Source organism: Carettochelys insculpta, chromosome 9 (genome assembly GCF_033958435.1).
Source record: "Carettochelys insculpta isolate YL-2023 chromosome 9, ASM3395843v1, whole genome shotgun sequence".
Taxonomy (NCBI): Eukaryota; Metazoa; Chordata; order Testudines; family Carettochelyidae; genus Carettochelys; species Carettochelys insculpta.
The window spans coordinates 29,494,363-29,514,105 of NC_134145.1; the positions used below are offsets into that span (position 1 = coordinate 29,494,363).

General features: G+C 43.8%; 1 protein-coding gene across 1 annotated transcript in view; it reads left to right on the top strand.

Moving 5' to 3' along the window:
• DNAI3 (dynein axonemal intermediate chain 3) overlaps positions 1–19,743 on the top strand; it is a 52,403-nt gene that overhangs the window by 23,968 nt on the left and 8,692 nt on the right. Inside the window, exons 12-18 of the mRNA XM_075003186.1 lie at positions 1,495–1,584; positions 2,424–2,552; positions 6,410–6,483; positions 7,454–7,601; positions 9,400–9,487; positions 10,940–11,070; positions 11,995–12,058. Of these exons, the coding sequence (XP_074859287.1) occupies positions 1,495–1,584; positions 2,424–2,552; positions 6,410–6,483; positions 7,454–7,601; positions 9,400–9,487; positions 10,940–11,070; positions 11,995–12,058 (724 nt within the window). The remainder of the gene's footprint in view (positions 1–1,494; positions 1,585–2,423; positions 2,553–6,409; positions 6,484–7,453; positions 7,602–9,399; positions 9,488–10,939; positions 11,071–11,994; positions 12,059–19,743) is intronic.

The following is a 19,743-nucleotide window of genomic DNA, read 5'->3' on the forward strand; positions in this document are numbered from 1 at the left end:
GCTGTGTATGTTGCTGTTTCCTTGTTTTTGATTTGACATCAGTTTTTGAAGAACATTTTCATAGGTGTTGCACATAAAAAATATTGTTTGGTGTTCCGTGGTCTCAAAATGTTTAAGAAACACTGTGATTGAGGTTATATAAAATGATAAATGGTACAGATTAAATAGCTGGGCACCTTTGTGTTCTCTCCCGTGATATAAAAACAAGGAGCTATTTGACGGAATTGAAAGGAAACGCATTTAAATTGATACTGTAATACCTTCTTTACACAACACATAATTAACCTGTGGAGTCACAAGATATTACTCACCTCAGGAGATTAGAGCAATTCAGTAAAGGATGAGACATTTTCATCGATAGGGCGAGTTTTATTCACAGCTTTCATCAGTTATCTAATGGTTTATGAAACATGAGCTGTGTCTACACGTGCACGCTACTTCGAAGTAGCAGCACTAACTTCGAAATAGCGCCCGTCACGGCTACACGTGTCAGGCGCTATTTCGAAGTTAACTTCGATGTTAGGCGGCGAGATGTCGAAGTCGCTATCCTCATCAGGAGATGGGGATAGCGCCCTACTACAATGTTCAACGTCGAAGTAGGGACCGTGTAGTCATTGCGCGTCCCACAACTTCGAAATAGTGGGGTCCGCCATGGCGGCCATCAGCTGAGGGGTTGAGAGACGCTCTCTCTCCAGCCCCTGTGGGGCTCTATGGTCACCGTGGGCAGCAGCCCTTAGCCCAGGGCTTCTGGCTGCTGCTGCTGCAGCTGGGGATCCATGCTGCAGGCACAGGGTCTGCAACCAGTTGTCGGCTCTGTGGATCTTGTGTTGTTTAGTGCAACTGTGTCTGGGAGGGGCCCTTTAAGGGAGCGGCTTGCTGTTGAGTCCGCCCTGTGACCCTGTCTGCAGCTGTGCCTGGCACCCTTATTTCGATGTGTGCTACTTTGGCGTGTAGACGTTCCCTCGCAGCGCCTATTTCGATGTCGTGCTGCGCAACGTCGAAGTTGAACATCGACGTTGCCAGCCCTGGAGGACGCGTAGACGTTATTCATCGAAATAGCCTATTTCGATGTTGCTACACTGAAATAAGCTACTTCGATGTAGGCTTCACGTGTAGACGTAGCCATGAAAATGTATTACCCCAACGTTTCATCCTGTTTGTAAGCACTCTCATCATCTACAGAAAAGTCTAATCCTTTTTGAGTCCTGAGTACATGATGTCATAGAAGCAGTTTTTCAGTCCACAGCCTCAACACTCTTTAAAATGCTTGATCAGTGTGGCAAGCTGCACAGACCAATGGTTAACTGATTCATGTGGTTCTGGGATTTGCCGTCAAATGCACCCACACTGCTATAGAGTGAGGGTCTGCAGAGGCAACACCTGTAAAAAAAAAATTATCCCCCAGTTCTGACACAGAATGTAGCCTTCCTCCTTCCAGTCTCAGTGCTCATACTACATTTCAGAAAACAGAAAAATGACAATTTCTCCTCATAGGTTGTACTCTGGGACATTTCTGAGTATGAAGAGAAGCTGCAGAATGCTAAAACAGGTGCTGGTGGAAGCAAGAGCACTGCTGTTAATATGGTTAGTACTTGAGTTCTGTATTTAGTGCTAGAGCATCTCCTACTGTGACTATATTTTTTTTAAAAAAGGAAAAAATAAAAGGAAGTTAAATAAATATGGAAAAGGGGATACAGGCTTAAAAATTAAGGCAATGGTTACTTGGCAATCAAGTTCTAACTAGACTGTTTGTATTACAATATATGAGGCAACAAAATAAATCTCTATCAATATCACATCAATATTACTGTAATTTATCTAATATAGCACAATGTCCTAATTACCATACTTTATAGAATAGGGTACTGTTGTTTATTGAGCACCAATAGTGTGTTCAGCACTATCCCGAGGAGGCTACTAAATGGATCAGATCAATATAATATACTGGATGAAAGCAGAATAGAAATTTTGCCCTGCTCAGTGCTAAAAGTGTGTACGGAAGTGTGTTTTAAAGGGCAGATTTAAAAGATAGCAGCAATGTGGTTTGTCTCATGGAACGAGGGAGATGCTTCCAGTCAGAGAGTGTGGTATGGAAGAGGCATGAAGATGAGAATGGAAAGAGGAGACGAAGTGGGTAATTAGAAGGAAGGCCTGCAAGCACAGTGGAAGAAATGCTATGTTAGAAGTGGGTGGAGCAATTATGGGCATTCTTTTTACAGTATGGTATGCCAGGGCCTGATTCAAAGCAGACTTTTCATTTACTTTGATGGGATTTAGATCAGGCCTCTGGAAAGGTTTCTTGATTGCACTAAAATACTACAAAGGAACTACCAATATGTGAAATTTCTTTTATTTTTCTTGATAACTAATGTTTATTTTGTAAAACATATCTTATAAAATGTGTCTTTCAAAAACTTCTCTAGCCAACGTTTATACAAGCACAACAAAGCGGTAAGGAACCACATTTTGTGAGGTATTGTGCAGTCTCTTCCATAGAATATGGCCATAAAACAGTAATAACAGATATACACTGGCTGCCAGACTATTTTGAGGTGAGTTTCAATTGATGTTATTAATTTCTTTGTATTTTTTTCCTAAACCACTGATGAATTCAACCTTTGAATTATAGATCAGGTGTGACAAAATGAAATCATATACAATAATCTCAGTAATACTTGGGTTCACTATTTCTGACTGCATCCTAGAATACCAGCGTTGATCGTGTCCCTCTCATGCTCACTGTACTTAGACCTGGTACACTCTCAACTTATAGTACAGGTGACTCAGATATGAAGCTGACCTTACTGTAAGGGAACTACAACCTAGAAGGCACAAAAAGAAGTCCTGTTGCACCTTATAAACTAACAGATATTTTGGACCATAAGCAAAGGCCCGCTTCATCAGATGCATGAGTGCGGGGAGAGGAGGTTTCAGAGGAGTATTTAAAGAGTGGGGTCAAATTCTCACCAGCAGCTATAGACCACAACACAGTAACTCTAAACCTGGAACCAATCCGTGCAACAAATCTCACTGCCAACTCTGCTCACATATCTACACCAGCGATATCATCACAGGACCTAACATCAACCATACCATCAGGGGCTCCTTTACCTGCACATCTACTAATATAATATATGCCATCATGTGCCAGCAATACATTGGCCAAAGTGGACAGTCTCTACGTAAAAGAATAAATGGACGTAAATCAGACATCAGGAACGGCAACATACACAAACCTGTAGGAGAACATTTCGATCTCCCTGGACACTCAGTAACAGATTTAAAAGTAGCAGTCCTACAACAAAAAAAGTTCAAAAATAAAATGCAGAGGGAAATCTGAGATGCAATTTAGTTGTGAATCTGACTCCATCAACCAAGGATTAAACAGAGACTAGGACTGGGTGGCCCCTTACTAAAACAGTTTCTTTGTGCTTCAGGTTCACACCTCCACATTAGAATCTGACAATGGGCCTCATCTCCCCTGATTGATCTGACTTGCTTTTTCTCCTCTCTTGATCTATAATACTGATAATGGGCTATTTCCATCCTGACTGAATAGACCTTGTCAGCTCTGGCCCTCCCTTTTACTGGGACCCCCACTCTTTAAAATACTCCTCTGAATCCCTCTCCCCCACTCATGCATCTGATGAAGTGGGCCTTTGCCCACGAAAGCTTATGCTCCAAAATATCTGTTAGTCTATAAGATGCCACAGGACTTCTTGTTATTCTCGAAGATACAAACTAACACGGCGACCTCTGTGATACTTGCAACCTAGAAGGAGTTACTGATGAGGGCATGGTTGGATGATCATTCCTAGAGTAGTTATCAATGGTCCACAGTCATGCTGGAAGGGCATAATGAGTGGGGTTCTGCAGGGATCAGTTTGAGGTCTGGTTCTCTTCAATATCTTCAACAATAATTTAAGTAATGTGTAGTAAGCAGAATGTTAAGTAATTCTTATGCTGTACTCTGCACTAATTAGGCCTCAGTTGGAGTATTGTATCCAATTCCGGGTGCCTCATTTCAGAAAAGGTGTGGGCAAATTGAAAAAAGTCCAGAGAAGAGCAACAAAAATGATTAAAGATCTAGAAAATATAACCTATGAGGGAAGATTGAAAGAAATTGGCTTATTTCATCTGGTAAAGAGAAAGCAGAGAAGATATAACAGTTTTCAAGTATCTAAAAGGATGTTACCAGAAGGAGGGAGAAACATTATTCTCTAATGTTAGGAAAAGAAGCAATGATCTTAAATTGTAGCAAGGAGACTTAGGTTGGACATTAGGAAAAACTTTCTAAGTGTCAGGGTGGTTAACCATGGGAATAAATTGCCTAGCAAGGTGGTGGAATGTCCATCATTGGAGTTTAAGAGCAAGTCAGATAAACACCTGTCAGGAAGGATCTAGATGGTATCTGGCCCTGCCATGAGTGCAAGGAACTGGACTTGATAACCTTTTGAGGGTTCTCCATGTTCTATAGTTCCATAAGGTTGCTATAGCTTATTATCAAAGCACCATTAATGTAATAACTCCAGAAGGGATTTCAAAATATATGAACTTCATTATGGGAATTCACAGCCTGACACCAAGAAGTTAAACCAGAAACATCTTAGGTTGCCTAATCAACGTAGATGTCAGAAATGGCATCTAGCCTTTCTAGCCTATTCATAGTGCTGCTTCCATGAGTCTGCCCTAGGTGATTACTTGCTGTCTAAGTGCTAGGATTAGTGAGATGTACAAAAATATTCAGGTGCAAAAGGAGGTCAGGCTAAAAAAATCATCAGAACCACAACCCAAAGTGGATGTTATCTTGAGAATTTCTTGTAACTCAGATTTTAGGACTCAGCAGCTACTACATGAATAGTTGAGTGAAGACTGTGGAGAAGACTGTATGTGTCTCATTGGAAGGAAAGTTGATACATTTGCACATTAATTAATTATACTGTGATAGTATCCACAACCTCCTATTGGCATTGTACATACACGTGTAAAGACACAGCCTTCCTCAAAAATACATACAAATTTGCGAGTGCTTCAACTCAGGACATATCTACAGCACCAGTGCTACAGCAACACATATACCACTGTAGTGTGGGTACTATAGTAATGGACAGAGGTCTGTCTTCTCAGGAGGCAGCAGTTAAGTCACTGGAGGAATTCTTCATCAACCTAGTGATGTCTTCACTATGGCATAGATCAGCCTACTTATCTCTCAAAATTCTTCACACTCCTAAGCACTTAAGTTATAGGGATGAACAAGGCTTCAGAAAGTTGTTGTGATGTTCAGCATTTAGGTCTCCCTATGATGATGGAAATACGCAGGCTGTTCTTGAAGAATTTTGATTAGGCAAAGAATGGAAGTTGTTTATATATGGCAATGTGGGACAGTTTCTTTGTTACACAAACAAATATGGAATGTGTAGTCACCATTTCATGGCACTGGGGTTCATATGAAGCAACTGCCAGGGTCAGCAAGTCCAATATTACAAAACTGCATGATAAAAAGTAAACAAACTACATTTGGATTCAACCCAACCTTCCTTACTCTTGCAAATAACCCTTTGACTTCAGTGGCAGTAGTTGTATGAGAACGTTTCAGGATTTGCCTTAAAAAGCATTAAAGCATGAATACAACTTTGCCGAGTGGCTGATAAATGCAGTTTTTGCCTATGATTTGGAAATAGCCAGTTCTTTTTAGACAAAGATTCCATTGTTCAAATACATTTTTATCTGTTTAAGATTGGGAATTAGGTTTGAAAATAAGATCAGAAAACATTAGTGAGATAAGTAATATGCATTATTTCATAAGCATTTTTATTTTATGACAAATTTAAACATAATTCTCATTTTCTGTTTTGATCTAAAAAGGAAATAAAAATTGATCAATTCAGAGAAAGTAGTTTTTGGGAAAACATAGGCAGACCCACAAAACTATATTGTTTATCATTACTATAAGCAAATATGTTTTGAGATACTCACTTTTTGAATAGCAATTTCTCTATGAAGTCATTGACCTTTAATTTTTCACTGAATTGCTTTTTGTTAAGCAAAATGAAACTGACAAGAGGAGGGCTATTAGACACATAGTTGACAGCTCAGGGCCTGATTTTCAGATGTGCCAGTAATTTAAGATCTCATTGACTTCATTTGAAGTTGCTGGTGCTTGACATCTAGAGTATCAAGACATGTTGGTTTGTAGCATGTTGGTTTTGGACAATATGTTTGCTTCATTTTTATATCAAGGGGCTATTGCGTCCTGACTTGCATAGCTGTGCAGCCACTAATGAGAGACTCACTTTCTTAAAGCCTGTTTAACAGGAAGAGAAGAAGTCAATTTGTTGTTAAAAAAATCTGTTGCCACTTCCCATCTGCATCCACCCTGTATAATTAATTATTGCTATTATTATTTTAGGTTAACAGAATGGGCATTGCTTTTGAAAACAGAATTGGCGTTTGCGTGCAGCTTGTAACCTGCTCTCCTGATTGGTATTGCATTCTACAAATGTTTTCTTAAGCACAGTCACAAAACATCTCCTGAATTCCTTTGAAACTTCTTCCTTCTCCACAACTCACCAAGTTCTGAATCCCTACAAAGCTGTCTGGAATAGGTGAAAGGAATCCTGTTACACGCAGCACACAGACCATCACACCACTGGAGTCCCACATAAGGGTAGTGTGTGGGGTCCACTAGCAGGACAGCATTACCACAGATGCTTTGATGCTCTTCCTGTGCTACAGGAAAAGTGTCTGGACAGGCCCCACATAGGCTGTGCTGGAAGACCAGTGAACTGCATTTATGCACAGAAGGCTGCTAAATAACCTAAGACCATGTCTACCCTGGAAACTTTTGCTTGAATAGTAATGTCAATTAATGTGAATTTTAAATGACATTTCTAAAATGGCAAAAGCCATAGTGTAGATATGGTCAGACCTGCACACACAGTCCTTCTGAGAGCTCATTCAAGAAGCATCCACTACAGACCGCTGTCAGAGACAGGATGCTAGAGGGCCCTGGATTGTGGCCTAGTATGACATTTCTTATATTCCTTGACTGGTTGGCAGAGCTGTAAAAGCCATTCCAACCCAGAGTCAGGAATAGCGGCTGTGGGCCAGCACAGATGACCCATCCCCAGACACAATAATTAAGCTATTTGCAAGGGAGTGCATTTCATCTACTGACTGTATAGTTTCCTTGACCAAACTGTACCATGCTTATTTAACTACGATATATAGTTATCAAAAGATTAAGGACAAAATGTGAAGTAACTAGATGCCCTAGTGAACAAAAGTAGCTATAAAGTAGTTCACCATTCTCTATTCCCCAAACTCTTGCATCTAATGCTGTACTAATTTGAAAAATAGAAGATAAACAAATATTTTACAAAAGCTTTTGAAAAGTTAAAATGTTTGGTAAGCATATGAAGAGCAATAACCTACAATCTCTGGTTTTGTGGAGCTCCATATTGTTTTGGGATCTTCGACCCCCTAAAATACCAACCCAGAATGCAACTGAGAAAGACAAAGATGAGAAGGCTATTGAGGCTCTCCCTGATGTACCTACTACATTTAAACATCTAGATCTCTGCTGGAAACCTCTCATTAAGGTACTGTACAAGTTATCAAAGCATTTTTAACTAAATAAATCACAGTACAATCATGATAAATTCAGTAAAAGACATGGCTTTAAGGGGAAAAGGGTACACAGAGTCACAGGTAAGAACATTCACTTATACCCTTTTAAAGACAAGGCCCCTAAGTCCCTTCATTGCTGCTGCCTCTTTCCCCTGCAGAATGGGCACCAGCTACCTCCAGAAACACCCACTGCCCCCATACTCCAACCCTAATCCCACTGGTCAAACCTGAGTGGCATTGTGACCAGCATTCCCTGTAAGTTGAATGTTTGAGAGATTCAAATGGTGCCCAGTTGGTTAGCAGAGAGCCCACAGCTAGGTTTGTGTTACCGTGGTGGTGCACATCCCCACATGCCTTGGTGCACATAATAAAATATATTCTGCATGCGGATGGAAAAAATTAGGAGGGAACATTGACTGTGACCATGCGCCAGGTCACAATGCCTGGTGTGGGGGGCCAGATCCGGACCTGTAGGAAAGGAGCCACTGCTGCAGGATGAATGCATGCAGGCTAACTCTCACTGCCCAATCATACATGTAAATATTCACAGTATTGTGATTTTCCTTTGAAATTTGTTATAATCAGAGTAGGGGAAGACCATTATTCTATCCCTATAACAAGAACAGAATAGGACAAATCCTTTCCAACCTTAGCTTACAATGGAGGTAGGGAACCTGCTGCTTAACTTCATCTGGTCCATGGCAAGTCTCCACTCTGCTGGTCCAAAGCCCCATACACTTGCCTTGCTACAGGGGGAAGTTGGGGTTAAAAACCTGGCTAACTCCATGAAGCTCTTGGAAGTGACCAACATGTCCCTATGACCCCTCAGTGAAGGGGTGATCAGTGCATCTCCATGTGCTGCCCACACCCCCAGTTCAGTGTCAGTTCCACAGCTCCCATTGGCTGGGAACCACGGCCAATTGGTGCTGTGTGGATAGCACCTGTGGGTGCAGGTTGCTTCTCCACTTAGGGGCTGGACATGCTGCCAGCTGCTTACAGGAGGCATGCAGAGCCAGGGGAAGCAGGGAGCCTGCCTTAGCCCTTCTGCACCACCGATCAGGAGCTGCCTGAGGTAAACACTGTCTAGTTGGAGGCTGCAGCCTGAACCCACTGCGCCAGCCCTGAGCAGCACACAAACCTCCACCTGCACTCTGTCCCCAAGCCCTGAGCCTCCTCCGGCACTCCCAACACCTCGGTCCCAGCCCAGAATCTCTTGTACTGTAAACCCCTTATCCCAGGTCCCAACCCAGGGCCCACTCCCTCAACCAGTCTCTGAACCCCCACCTCCATGGAGCTGTGGGTGGCCTGCAACTGATTTTTTTTTATGTGGGTCAATGGCCCTTTAAAGAAAAAAGTCCTGGCTTACAAAAACTATAATATGACCTAAGAATATCTGAATAAGCACAAGCTACAGTGGAAGTAGTAGTGCAGGTGAGCAGTTTACCACCAGGTTGTCTATTCTGCTCAGAGCAGGTCTAGAAACATTTCTGTTAAAACACAGATGGCCACTAGGGCTGCCACCAGTGGAGCTGACATTGAAGTGGCAACTGTGAGAAATGTTAGGGGGAAGATCATAATGTAGACTAGACCACAGAAGTCACATTTCTTATACTACTAATGAATAAGGAGGAGGCAGAAGACAGGGTTTGGGGAATTTGAAGAATGCACTTCAATGGACAAGTCTTTACTATTGCAACAGAAAGCAATTTAGCTATACACCCCAAGTGCTGGACAAAATGAGTTATCAAATACTCTCTTTGTGCTAAACAGGTAAACCTAGCCAAGAGCGACACAGGTGGAGACTACAGTCCTACCAAAATTAGCCTAGTGGAAGAGCATTTCCATTACAAAATTCGAGGTAAAATAATCAGTGTATATTTGATACATAAGTATTTGGTAAGATGATTTTTCTCTGGACAGCAAACCCTTGAAATACGCGGCTTCAAGTTGCGTGTAACTTGCTTTAATGCAAGTTAAGCACAACTTGAAGCTGCTCTGTGGCCCCCTTTCCCAGAAGGCAGGGAGAAGCAGCTAGGAAACTGACCAGCCCTGGTGGGCTAGTCAGTTTCCCAGTCCTGCAAATGGAGGGGAGCTGGGAACCAAGCAGCAGCCTGGTTCCCTCTCCCTCTCTGACTTGCGCAAAAATGTGAGTTACGTGGGGGTTGTATGAATGCAACCCCAGTGTAACTTGAGGATTTACTGTATATAGAATAAAAGATGTACTGTAACTAACACACCTGTATTTTTATATTTACTGGCATATGGCACTGAAGACTGTAATGAGCACATACAGTATGAAAGAATAGAATTTGCTATCAATGGGTCAGAGGTTATAAGATGTCATTAAAAATTATACTAGAAAACTGTTTCTTCTGGGAGTACTTACTACAAACAACGTGAATTGACTAGTAGTCAGCGCTACCTGTGATCTGCTCCAGAACCACCATTAGAAAATTAGGGTTTTTTTAAATGAACCTTTCCTTACTTAATTTTCTACTCCTGAGGCAAGTCTTTTAGCTGCTCACTTTGCTTCAGAATCAGGGTCTCCTTATTAGTCAATAATACTTTTGGAGAAAATATTGAGAGAGCAGACTTATCTTGCTCTCTTGGGTACTCATTTAGCTTCCATTGCCATAGTATTTGAGTGCCCTGCCACACAATTTTCAACATATTTGTCCTCTGATATTCCTCAAAGGTAAAGAAATGCTATTACCCCCACTTTACATAAGGGCAAACTGGAGCACAGCAAGGCTAAGTGATTTACTCAAGATCCTATATGTCAATTTCTGATCAGGTAACTGAACCCAATTCTTCTGACTGACACATCAATGGGGGATGAGGAGGATTCAGAAGGATGAAAGATCATTAGGGAGGTTTATAAGGTTTGGAGCAAACTCACAGGTGCTATACATACAGCTCCAAATCTCATGTCTGCAGCATGTGGCCTTAAAAATATTTTTTGAAATCATTAGCACAATGACCCTGAAACACTATAGGTCTGTTACCAAGCTGTGCTGGATCAGATTTATGTACTCTGCTATTAACTACAGCTGGTGTAAAAACAAGTTCATAAAGAATTCTACAAGCTCATTACCTTGTAGGCCTGGCTACCTGTCCCAGACTACAACCTTGCTTATCCATTGACATTGTTGCAGCATAGTATATTTGTTCTTTTCTGGCATTTCCTTCCTTCCTTCCGTTATTTCTCATCTTGGAAGTTTTAACCCCTCACCCATGAATTACCTGAGTAAGGAAAATAAACTGTCTGATCTAGGAAATTTCTATGTATTCATATTCTTTTTTTTTCAAGATAAGGTTCAATTCCAAATCAAATCAGAACTGTTTGGAGATGGAAATCCTTATAAACAGTTAAGGATCCCTTCAGCCAAAGCTCTTAAAATACTGGAGAACATTCCCACCAACTTTTTTGTTGGCACTGAAGTAAGTAAAACATTTTTGACTACAATCTGTGATAATTTTAAAAATAGTTGGGATATGCTGGATAGTTTACACAGACTGGAGTATGTATATGTTTTCTTTCAGAATTAATCAAGAGTTTGTTTATTCTGAATTTGCCTGGCCTTTGTAGTGTATTTTGCCACTTTTTTTTTTTTTTTTTTTTACAGTTTCACTTTAAAAATTGCTGGGCCGTATACTCAAAAGTCAGTGGGAGTCAGGTGGTTCATTCCCTTAGGCTTCCTTGGAAATCCCAGCCAAAAGGTGTTGAACTTAATTCTTAAATCCAGGAAAATATCATTATTCCTTTTGCCAGCACTATGGAGACAGTAATATTTATTACGTGGTTTCCCCAAAAATCCCATGAAAGCTATATCATAGTTTCAATTTCCTTAGTTTAGTCCTGTATTAAAATTAAGCCTAGTGTTCCAGCTTCTACCGCCTTTAAACTAGATCAGACTTCCAAACTGAATAATTTAAAAAGGTCAATTTTTAAAATTTCCTGCATTTATTCCATTTTGGGGTTCCCATTGAAATATTTTTTTCTCTTGCTGCCACCCTTTGTTAAATCATGAGTCATTGTCTATAGCACACATGTGAACTACTCCAGCTCTAGACAAAGAATCCCCCATAAATGCTGATTGGTGAGTTGTGCCTCAACATTGATTTATTTTTTTAAATCAAAACAACCCAGCACAAAATCTGATAAACTAATGTCAACATTTGTCCCATTTTTGCATTCATGCTGACAGTAAATCACGTTCACACTAAATGTATTTAAAAATGGTTATATTTGGTAAATAGACCCCAATTTTACAAACTAAAAACAGGCACATTTTGGGTAAAGCTTTTGCTATAAATATTTTACCCAACTATATGTGCATTTATGTAATTTCTTTGATATTACAGGATGGTGAAGTTATTTATTCTGACTGGAAGATGGAAAGAGAGAGTGACTCAGGAAGACTCATTAGTAAGTTCAAGTTTATCTCCATGAACCAAAAACTGCCTTTTTACTACTGAATGGCTGGATATAGAGAACACAGACATTTAAACTGTGTTTTATTATATGGCAATGTACACTATGCAAGATGGACTCTTGCCATATGTGCAGTAGGAATTTGACTCATTGTGTACAACAGGCATCAGCAAAGAGCCTCCAAATTGGTGTTGTAAATTATTTTAGTGCTACTTTAGAATGAAGAAAACCCTTTTCAGTACCATTATCAAATATGTGATCATTGGTTCTTAAGACAGTTTTGTCCCATTTACACTAGTAATTAAAATGTTTTAACAAGAGTTCAGTGGGACCTGTTGCAACTGTAGCCAGTAATAGGTCAATTTGTAACTGTAGAGGGAGGTTAAATCTAAGCTGACCCCATAAAAAGTTTGGCAGAAGACCATATCCAGCAAACATAGCAGTGGTAGAAATCCCCGGCTTCCCAAGTCTTTTCACTTGAAAGCTTAATTGGGCTATTTATAATAGGACACAAGAAAACTAAGTGAAAAATCTACATTAATACATCACGTGGCTGCATAGCTAACATTAAAATTTCTGCAAAACCAGTAGGTCTTTAGAGTAACATTACCTTAGCCACAGTATACATTCTGAGTAGTTTTTGGTATATGTTAAAAACACATATTAAATATGAAGCCATTCATTTAACCATATACAAACAGAAAAGGAAATACTATGTATATCATGCAACCTGGCAGAGAAAGTTGCTGTAGGAATCCAAACTTCTGTATTTCCTGGCTTTTTAATTTTAACTGTATTACTGTTGTTTATGTACTTAACTGATGGATGCTAAAAATAGTCCACTGTTTGTAACAGAAGGATTTAATGAATAGGTTTACAGTGTGAGAAGCTGGAAGTTTTAAGTTGCATTTTAAAGTCATATTGTTTCTATCATGAACCAAGAAATGCTTGCCTAACTATCAATTCTTCTTCGAGTGGTCCCCGTGGATGCTCCACAGTAGGTGTCGGGCTTGCCCCGGCGCCGCAGATCGGAAATTTCCAGCAGTCTCCGTCGGGTCGCGCATGCGCCGATGCACATCGGTCCTTCACGCGCTTATGGTCATGTGCACGATCCGGTCCCCGCCAGTTCCTTCTCAACCGCCAACGGCTGCAGATGGAATCCACTCCGGCTCCAACGTCTGAGAAAGATAAAAACTGATTTACTTACTGTTAATAGTTATTAGTTGATAGCTTAGTTATTATAGATGAAGTTGTTTATGTGTATATAGTTAAAAAGAAAAGAGAGCAAGGAAAAGTATGGAGGCGGCCGCCTCAGGCGGTCTGCTGTCTTAAGGCCGCGAACGTTATCTGTTACTGGACTGAATAACTGTTAAGTGCTCTATTAGCACTCAAAGACTTAAATGTTCGAGCAATGTCCTCACCGGGGTTTAAGAAATGTGACTCATGCCGTGAGGCTATGCCTGCCTCAGATGGGCATAGCAAGTGTATCCATTGCCTCGGGGAAGCCCACGTCCCTCCGAAATGTCCTCACTGCTCTAAGCTTACAGCTAGAGCCCGAAAGGACAGGGAAATGAGGCTGAAAATGTTCCTGTTTGATAAGGCCCTCCAGCCTGGACCATCAGAGAAGCCTCACAAGGAGGGATGCTCGGGGTCGCACAAGAGGAAGGCAGCTTCCCTAACCTCCTCTGTGCAGAAAAAGAAGAAGCTTTCACCAGCTCGATCCCTGCCAGTAACTTCCGTGAGCGGGACGAGCGGAGCACAGGGCCCGAGCCCTCTGGTTTCTCATAGCGGGAAGGCCGCAGCGCATGTACCCGTGCAAGGGCCTCCAACCGTTAAGGAGTCGGCACCAAGGGCCCTGCAGGCGCCGGAATTGGCGGTACCAGCTCCCATGGCACCAAGCCTTGCAGGACCGATGGCACCGGAGCGAGGGTACCCAGCACGGGGCCCAAAGGTGCCGGAGGAGACTACCCGCGCGGCACCGCACGCAGCAGAACTGAGTGCGGCACCGTGCGCAATGGAATAGAGCGTGGCACTGGCTACGGTGCTGAGGTCCCCGACACCGGAAGGAACGCCTATGACTTAGGAACAGGGAAAAGCGAAGGCCAAGACCCGGCACCACAGTCCTCCTCCAGAGGTCATTGCGTTGCCATTATCATCTCGCTCTCCCCCCGAGATACACCAGGCAGCAACTCCAACAGCCTGCCTTAGACCTCCATCTCCGTTCCTTCAACCACCATCACCCTGGCTTAGACATCTTTCACCAACCTCCAGCAGGGATCCCTATGAATACTATCACAGAGGATCCCCACCATTGTCAACGTCATCCTGGAGACCACGCCCTTCCACGCATCATATCTACACTTTCCGGTCGTGGTCCAGGTCCCCATCACCGGGCCCTTGCCCCTGTTGTTATGGCTGTCCTTACCATACGGACCACCACCACAGGGGGTCTGGATCTCGAGGTAGATCCCCGTCCATGCCTCGCCAACACCCCAGCACACAGTCTTACGCTGGGGGAACATCGCAGCTTTCCCAGCCAGAGAGTGGTCCAAAGGACCTGGATCCCCATCCAGAACCCTCAAAAGAACAAACATACAAACAGAGTCAGGAACCTGAGGATTTAGAGGAGATGTATCATAGCGATGCCTCCTCGTCCTCCCCAGATGAGGCAGTTGTTCCCGGGGATCTCTTTCCCCCGGACGACCTTAAACAGTTTCAAGAATTGTTCAAGTGGGTAGCACAAACACAGGACATTCAAGTAGCAGAGGTGCAGGAGAAGCATCATAAGCTCCTGAAAAATCTGAGACCCCCGGCTTCATCCAAGATCGCCATCCCATTAGATGAAGCGATTATGGAATCGGCCACCAACATATGGCAGACTCTGGCTTCCATCACTCCTACAAATAAGAGGGCAGATAAGAAATATTTTGTTCCAGCAAAAGGCATGGAATTTCTGTTTAGCCATTCACAGCGGAATTCCCTGGTGGTTGAATCGTCGCAACATAGAGCCAAGACGCCCCGATATAGGTCAGGGGGATCAGATAAGGACACAAGGAAATTAGACCTACTCAGCAGAAAGGTCTACTCCTCATCTACCTTACTGCTGCGAATGGCAAATTATGCTGCTCACTTGTCGAACCACAATTTCAACAATTATTCCAGACTTACCTCCCTCATGAATTTTCTTCCAGAGGACAAGAAACTGGTCCTCAAAGTGATCGTCCAAGAGGGCTACGCGGCCTCATGAGCAGGAGTTCAAATTGCCTCGGATGTAGCGGACACAGCGGCTCATTCCACAGCCACCGCAGTAGTAATGCATAGGGAATCGTGGCTCCAGACGTCCGGGATTCCCAGGGATCTGCAAGTAAAAATCGCAGATCTTCCTTTTGATAGGCAGAAGTTATTCACAGACTCAACAAACTCGGTCCTACACTCCAGCAAGGACTCGAGAGCCACACTTAGGACCCTGGGTATATACACCCCCCCCATACAGGAGAAAGAAGTTTTACCCACAGCAAAGGCGTTATGCTTACCAACCACAGCATACTCAATATCAACGGGGGTATGACCGGGGTGCCACCAACAGCAACAGCAGTATAGGGCCCCTAGACGTCGCCCGCAGCAGGGTCGCGCACCCTCCGGGCAAGCCCTGAGACAGCAGGTTTGACGCGTATGTCGAGGACTGCAAGATCAAGACCGTCTCTCAGTGCCAATCTCAACACATGTTTCACCATTGGCTCAAACCGTTCTACTCTCAATGGCAAAACATCACCACAGACAGATGGGTATTGGAGATTATAGCCATGGGGTATACGATCCCCTTCCAATCACTGCCACCACCGAAACCTCCCACCAGGTCCTTTTTCAAGGATCCCTCTCACCACACAAAGTTAAAACAGGAGGTGGACCACCTCATGTTCATAGGGGCAGTGGAGAGAGTACCGGAACAATTCCAAGGGAAAGCCTTCTACGCACGGTACTTCCTGACAGAGAAGAAGACAGGAGGCTGGAGGCCAATCCTGGATTTACGGGCCCTCAACCAGTATTTGCACAAGCAGTGTTTCAAAATGACTACAACTGCTTCCATAATCACAGCACTGGACGATGGAGACTGCTTTGCAGCCCTCAACTTGCAGGACGCGTATTTTCATATGGCAATTCATCCGGCACACAGACGTTTTCTCCAGTTCACAGTAGGCAGGGAGCATTTCCAATACAGAGTTCTTCCATTTGGTCTCTCTTCGGCACCCAGAGTTTTTACCAAGACGCTGGCGGTAGTATCAGCATACCTACACAGGCAAGGTGTCGTCATTTTTCCATACCTAGATGACTGCCTACTGAAAGGGACCTTGAAAGCAGAGATTCTACACATGATACGCATCACTACAAACACATTTGCCTCGTTGGGCCTAGTCATCAACCTCTTGAAGTCGAAGACCGAGCCCACGCAAAATATAGAGTTTATAGGGGCACGCATAGACTCTACTACATCAAGGGTATACGTGCCCGATGCCCGTGTCCGCACCATCAAATCCCTGGTACAAGTAATAACATATAGCCCCACTGTCCCAATCCTAACATGCCTACAACTGTTGGGACACATGGCAACCACCACGTTTGTGGTACAGAACGCCAGGCTGCATATGCGAGGCCTACAGCATTGGTTGGCGAGCGTTTACAAACCAATAGTCCATACCATCCACAGGGCAGTATTGCCCACAATGGTGGTGCAAAGGTCACTGGCATGGTGGGCAGACCCCAAGAACTTACTAGTAGGGGTGCCTTTCTGCCAACTGCAAATTACCATTTTTCTTGTAACAGACGCATACCATATGGGATGGGGAGCGCACATTGGCAACGAAGTTACTCAAGGGTTATGGTCCCCCATGGAAAAGACACTGCATATAAACATACTAGAGCTCAGAGCAGTGTTCAATGCATGCAGACGTTTTCAAAATTACCTGCATGGCAAAGTAGTCGGGATAAATACCGACAACACCTCCACCATGTTTTATATCAACCGACAAGGGGGGGCCAGATCTCGTGCGCTCTGCGCGGAGGCTGTCCGTTTGTGGAACTGGTGCATTGCCAACAATATAACCCTAAAAGCCTCATACTTACCAGGTGTCCACAACGTAAAGGTGGACCAACTCAGCAGACGGTTTGCACTCACGCACGAATGGCAGATCCGTCCCGACTTGCTCCGATGAGTGTTTCACTAATGGGGGTTCCCCCAAATCGATTTGTTTGCCACTCAACACAACAAGAAATGTCCCCAGTACTGCTCCCGAGCGGGCATAGGACAGGGATCCTTGGGGGATGCCTTCATGATCCCATGGAAGGGCCCTCTACTGTATGCGTGCCCTCCCACAACACTCATCCACAAGGTTTTGGAGAAAGCCAAAAGGGAGAGAGCACACATGATACTCATAGTCCCAACCTGGGACCAACAGCAATGGTTCCCTCTGCTTCTGCGCATGGCATGCCGCTGGCCACTTCCCCTACCGGCAGTGCCGGACCTCGTCATGCAAGATCGGGGGTCCATAGTGCATCCACATCCTCAAGGACTCCGCCTACAGGCGTGGCTAATCCATGGCTCAGTGCCTTAGAGAGCACATGTTCGGAGAGAGTAAAACAAGTCCTGGAGTGCAGTCGAAGAACCTCCACCAGAAGGACTTATGAGCAGAAGTGGATGCGATTTACCTCCTGGTGCTCTTCCAGGCAGTTAGCTCCTCTAGATGTCCCTATAACTGTAATTCTAGACTACCTGCTGGAGCTCAAACGAGACGGACTCTCCCTATCCTCACTAAAGGTCCATCTTGCGGCTATATCAGCTTTTCAACACAAAGAGGAAGGGCCAACCATATTCGCCCATCCTGTTGTCACTCGGTTCCTAAAGGGGTTGGCAAACCTGTACCCCCCTCAGAAACCGCTACTGCCGTCATGGAGTTCGGACTTGGTCCTCCACACGCTGTCGGGACCACCCTTTGAACCATTGGCCATGGTTCCCCTCCGGTTACTTACCATGAAGACAACCTTCCTTCTTGCGATTACGTCAGCCCGTAGGGTGAGCGAACTTGCAGCAATAATGGCAACACCGCCCTGCACAGTGTTCTCAAAGGAAGTGGTGATCTTACGATTATACCCAGCCTTTGTTCCAAAGGTTTCCTTGGAGTTCCACATTAACGAACCAACAGTGTTACCCTCGTTTTATCCTAAGCCTCACAACTCCAGCAAGGAGGCGCGGCTGCACTTACTAGATGTGAGGAGGGTGTTGGCCTTTTACATAGGCAGACCTAAGCTTTTCCGGAAAACGGACAGACTCCTGGTGTCCCTCGCACGCAGGTCGAAAGGGGAAGGCCTATCCTCACAAAGGATTTCAAACCACATCGTATCCTACATAAGACTGTGTTATGAGCTTCGCAAGACTCCTCTGCTAGTTGCGCCCAGGGCTCACTCCACCAGAGCAATGGCAACGTCGATGGCCTTCTTCAAAGGAATCGCGCAAAAAGACATCTGCAGAGCAGTGACTTGGTCATCCTATGACACCTTTGCCAAGCATTATGCCATGCACCAGGTGTTTGATGAGGATACACGCCTGTCGACAGCAGTGCTTTCAAGGGCAAGCTGCGCATAAATTGGGTACCCACCTCCTTTTTTGGGGTCACTGCTGGGTAGTCACCTACTGTGGAGCACCCACGGGGACCACTCAAAGAAGAAAGAGAAGTTACTCACCTGTGTAGTAACGATGGTTCTTCGAGATGTGTCCCCGTGGGTGCTCCACTACCCACCTGTTCCTCCCCATTTCGGAGCTCTGTTTCATGTTTTTCAGAAGCATCCGGAGCGGTTGATCAGGAACTGGCGGGGACCGGATCGTGCACGTGACCGTAAGCGTGTGAAGGACCGACGCACATCGGCGCATGTGCGACCCGATGGGGACTGCTGGAAATTTCCGATCTGCGGTGCTGGGGTAAGCCCGACATCTACTGTGGAGCACCCACGGGGACACATCTTGAAGAACCATCATTACTACACAGGTGAGTAACTTCTCTTTTATAGGATGACTAAAGATATTAAATTTATAGACATAAATCAAATAATGTTTTAAAAGCATCTCAAGGAGCTGTACACTGAACATAATGCTAATAACAGTATCTGAGTTAATGAGAATTCTCTAATGGTAAGGACAATGCCTTCTGTGGGATCTCCTTCCTCAGAGAGTAATGCCACACAATTAGACAGACTTACAGAGATGAGAGAGTATGAAACTAATCAAAATAGGAGGGCCTGTAATCAGGTACTTGACTATTTTAACCAGTTGTCAGGCACAACTAATTTTCTTGGATAAACCTGCAGGCATACATTTGAAGACTGGTTTAAAGCTGCTTTTCTTTATCTGTACTAGTCACAGTGCTTTTTTTGTGCCAGTACATGTTAGTACTGAGTACCAGCACCTCAGCAGCCCCAGACATGGGATTAGCTGTGGGGGGGAGCGGCGGGGAGCTGGCTGAGTACCAGCTCCTTTTTTTTTTTTTTGCAATTAAAAAAGCGATGACTAGTCAGCTTTCGTGCACATGAATCTGAGGCACAAAAACTCAGGAGAGAGAATCTATAAAGATAATGGATCCAATCCTGCAGTAGTTATTCCAAAAATACTACTACTGAGATGAAAATTGTAG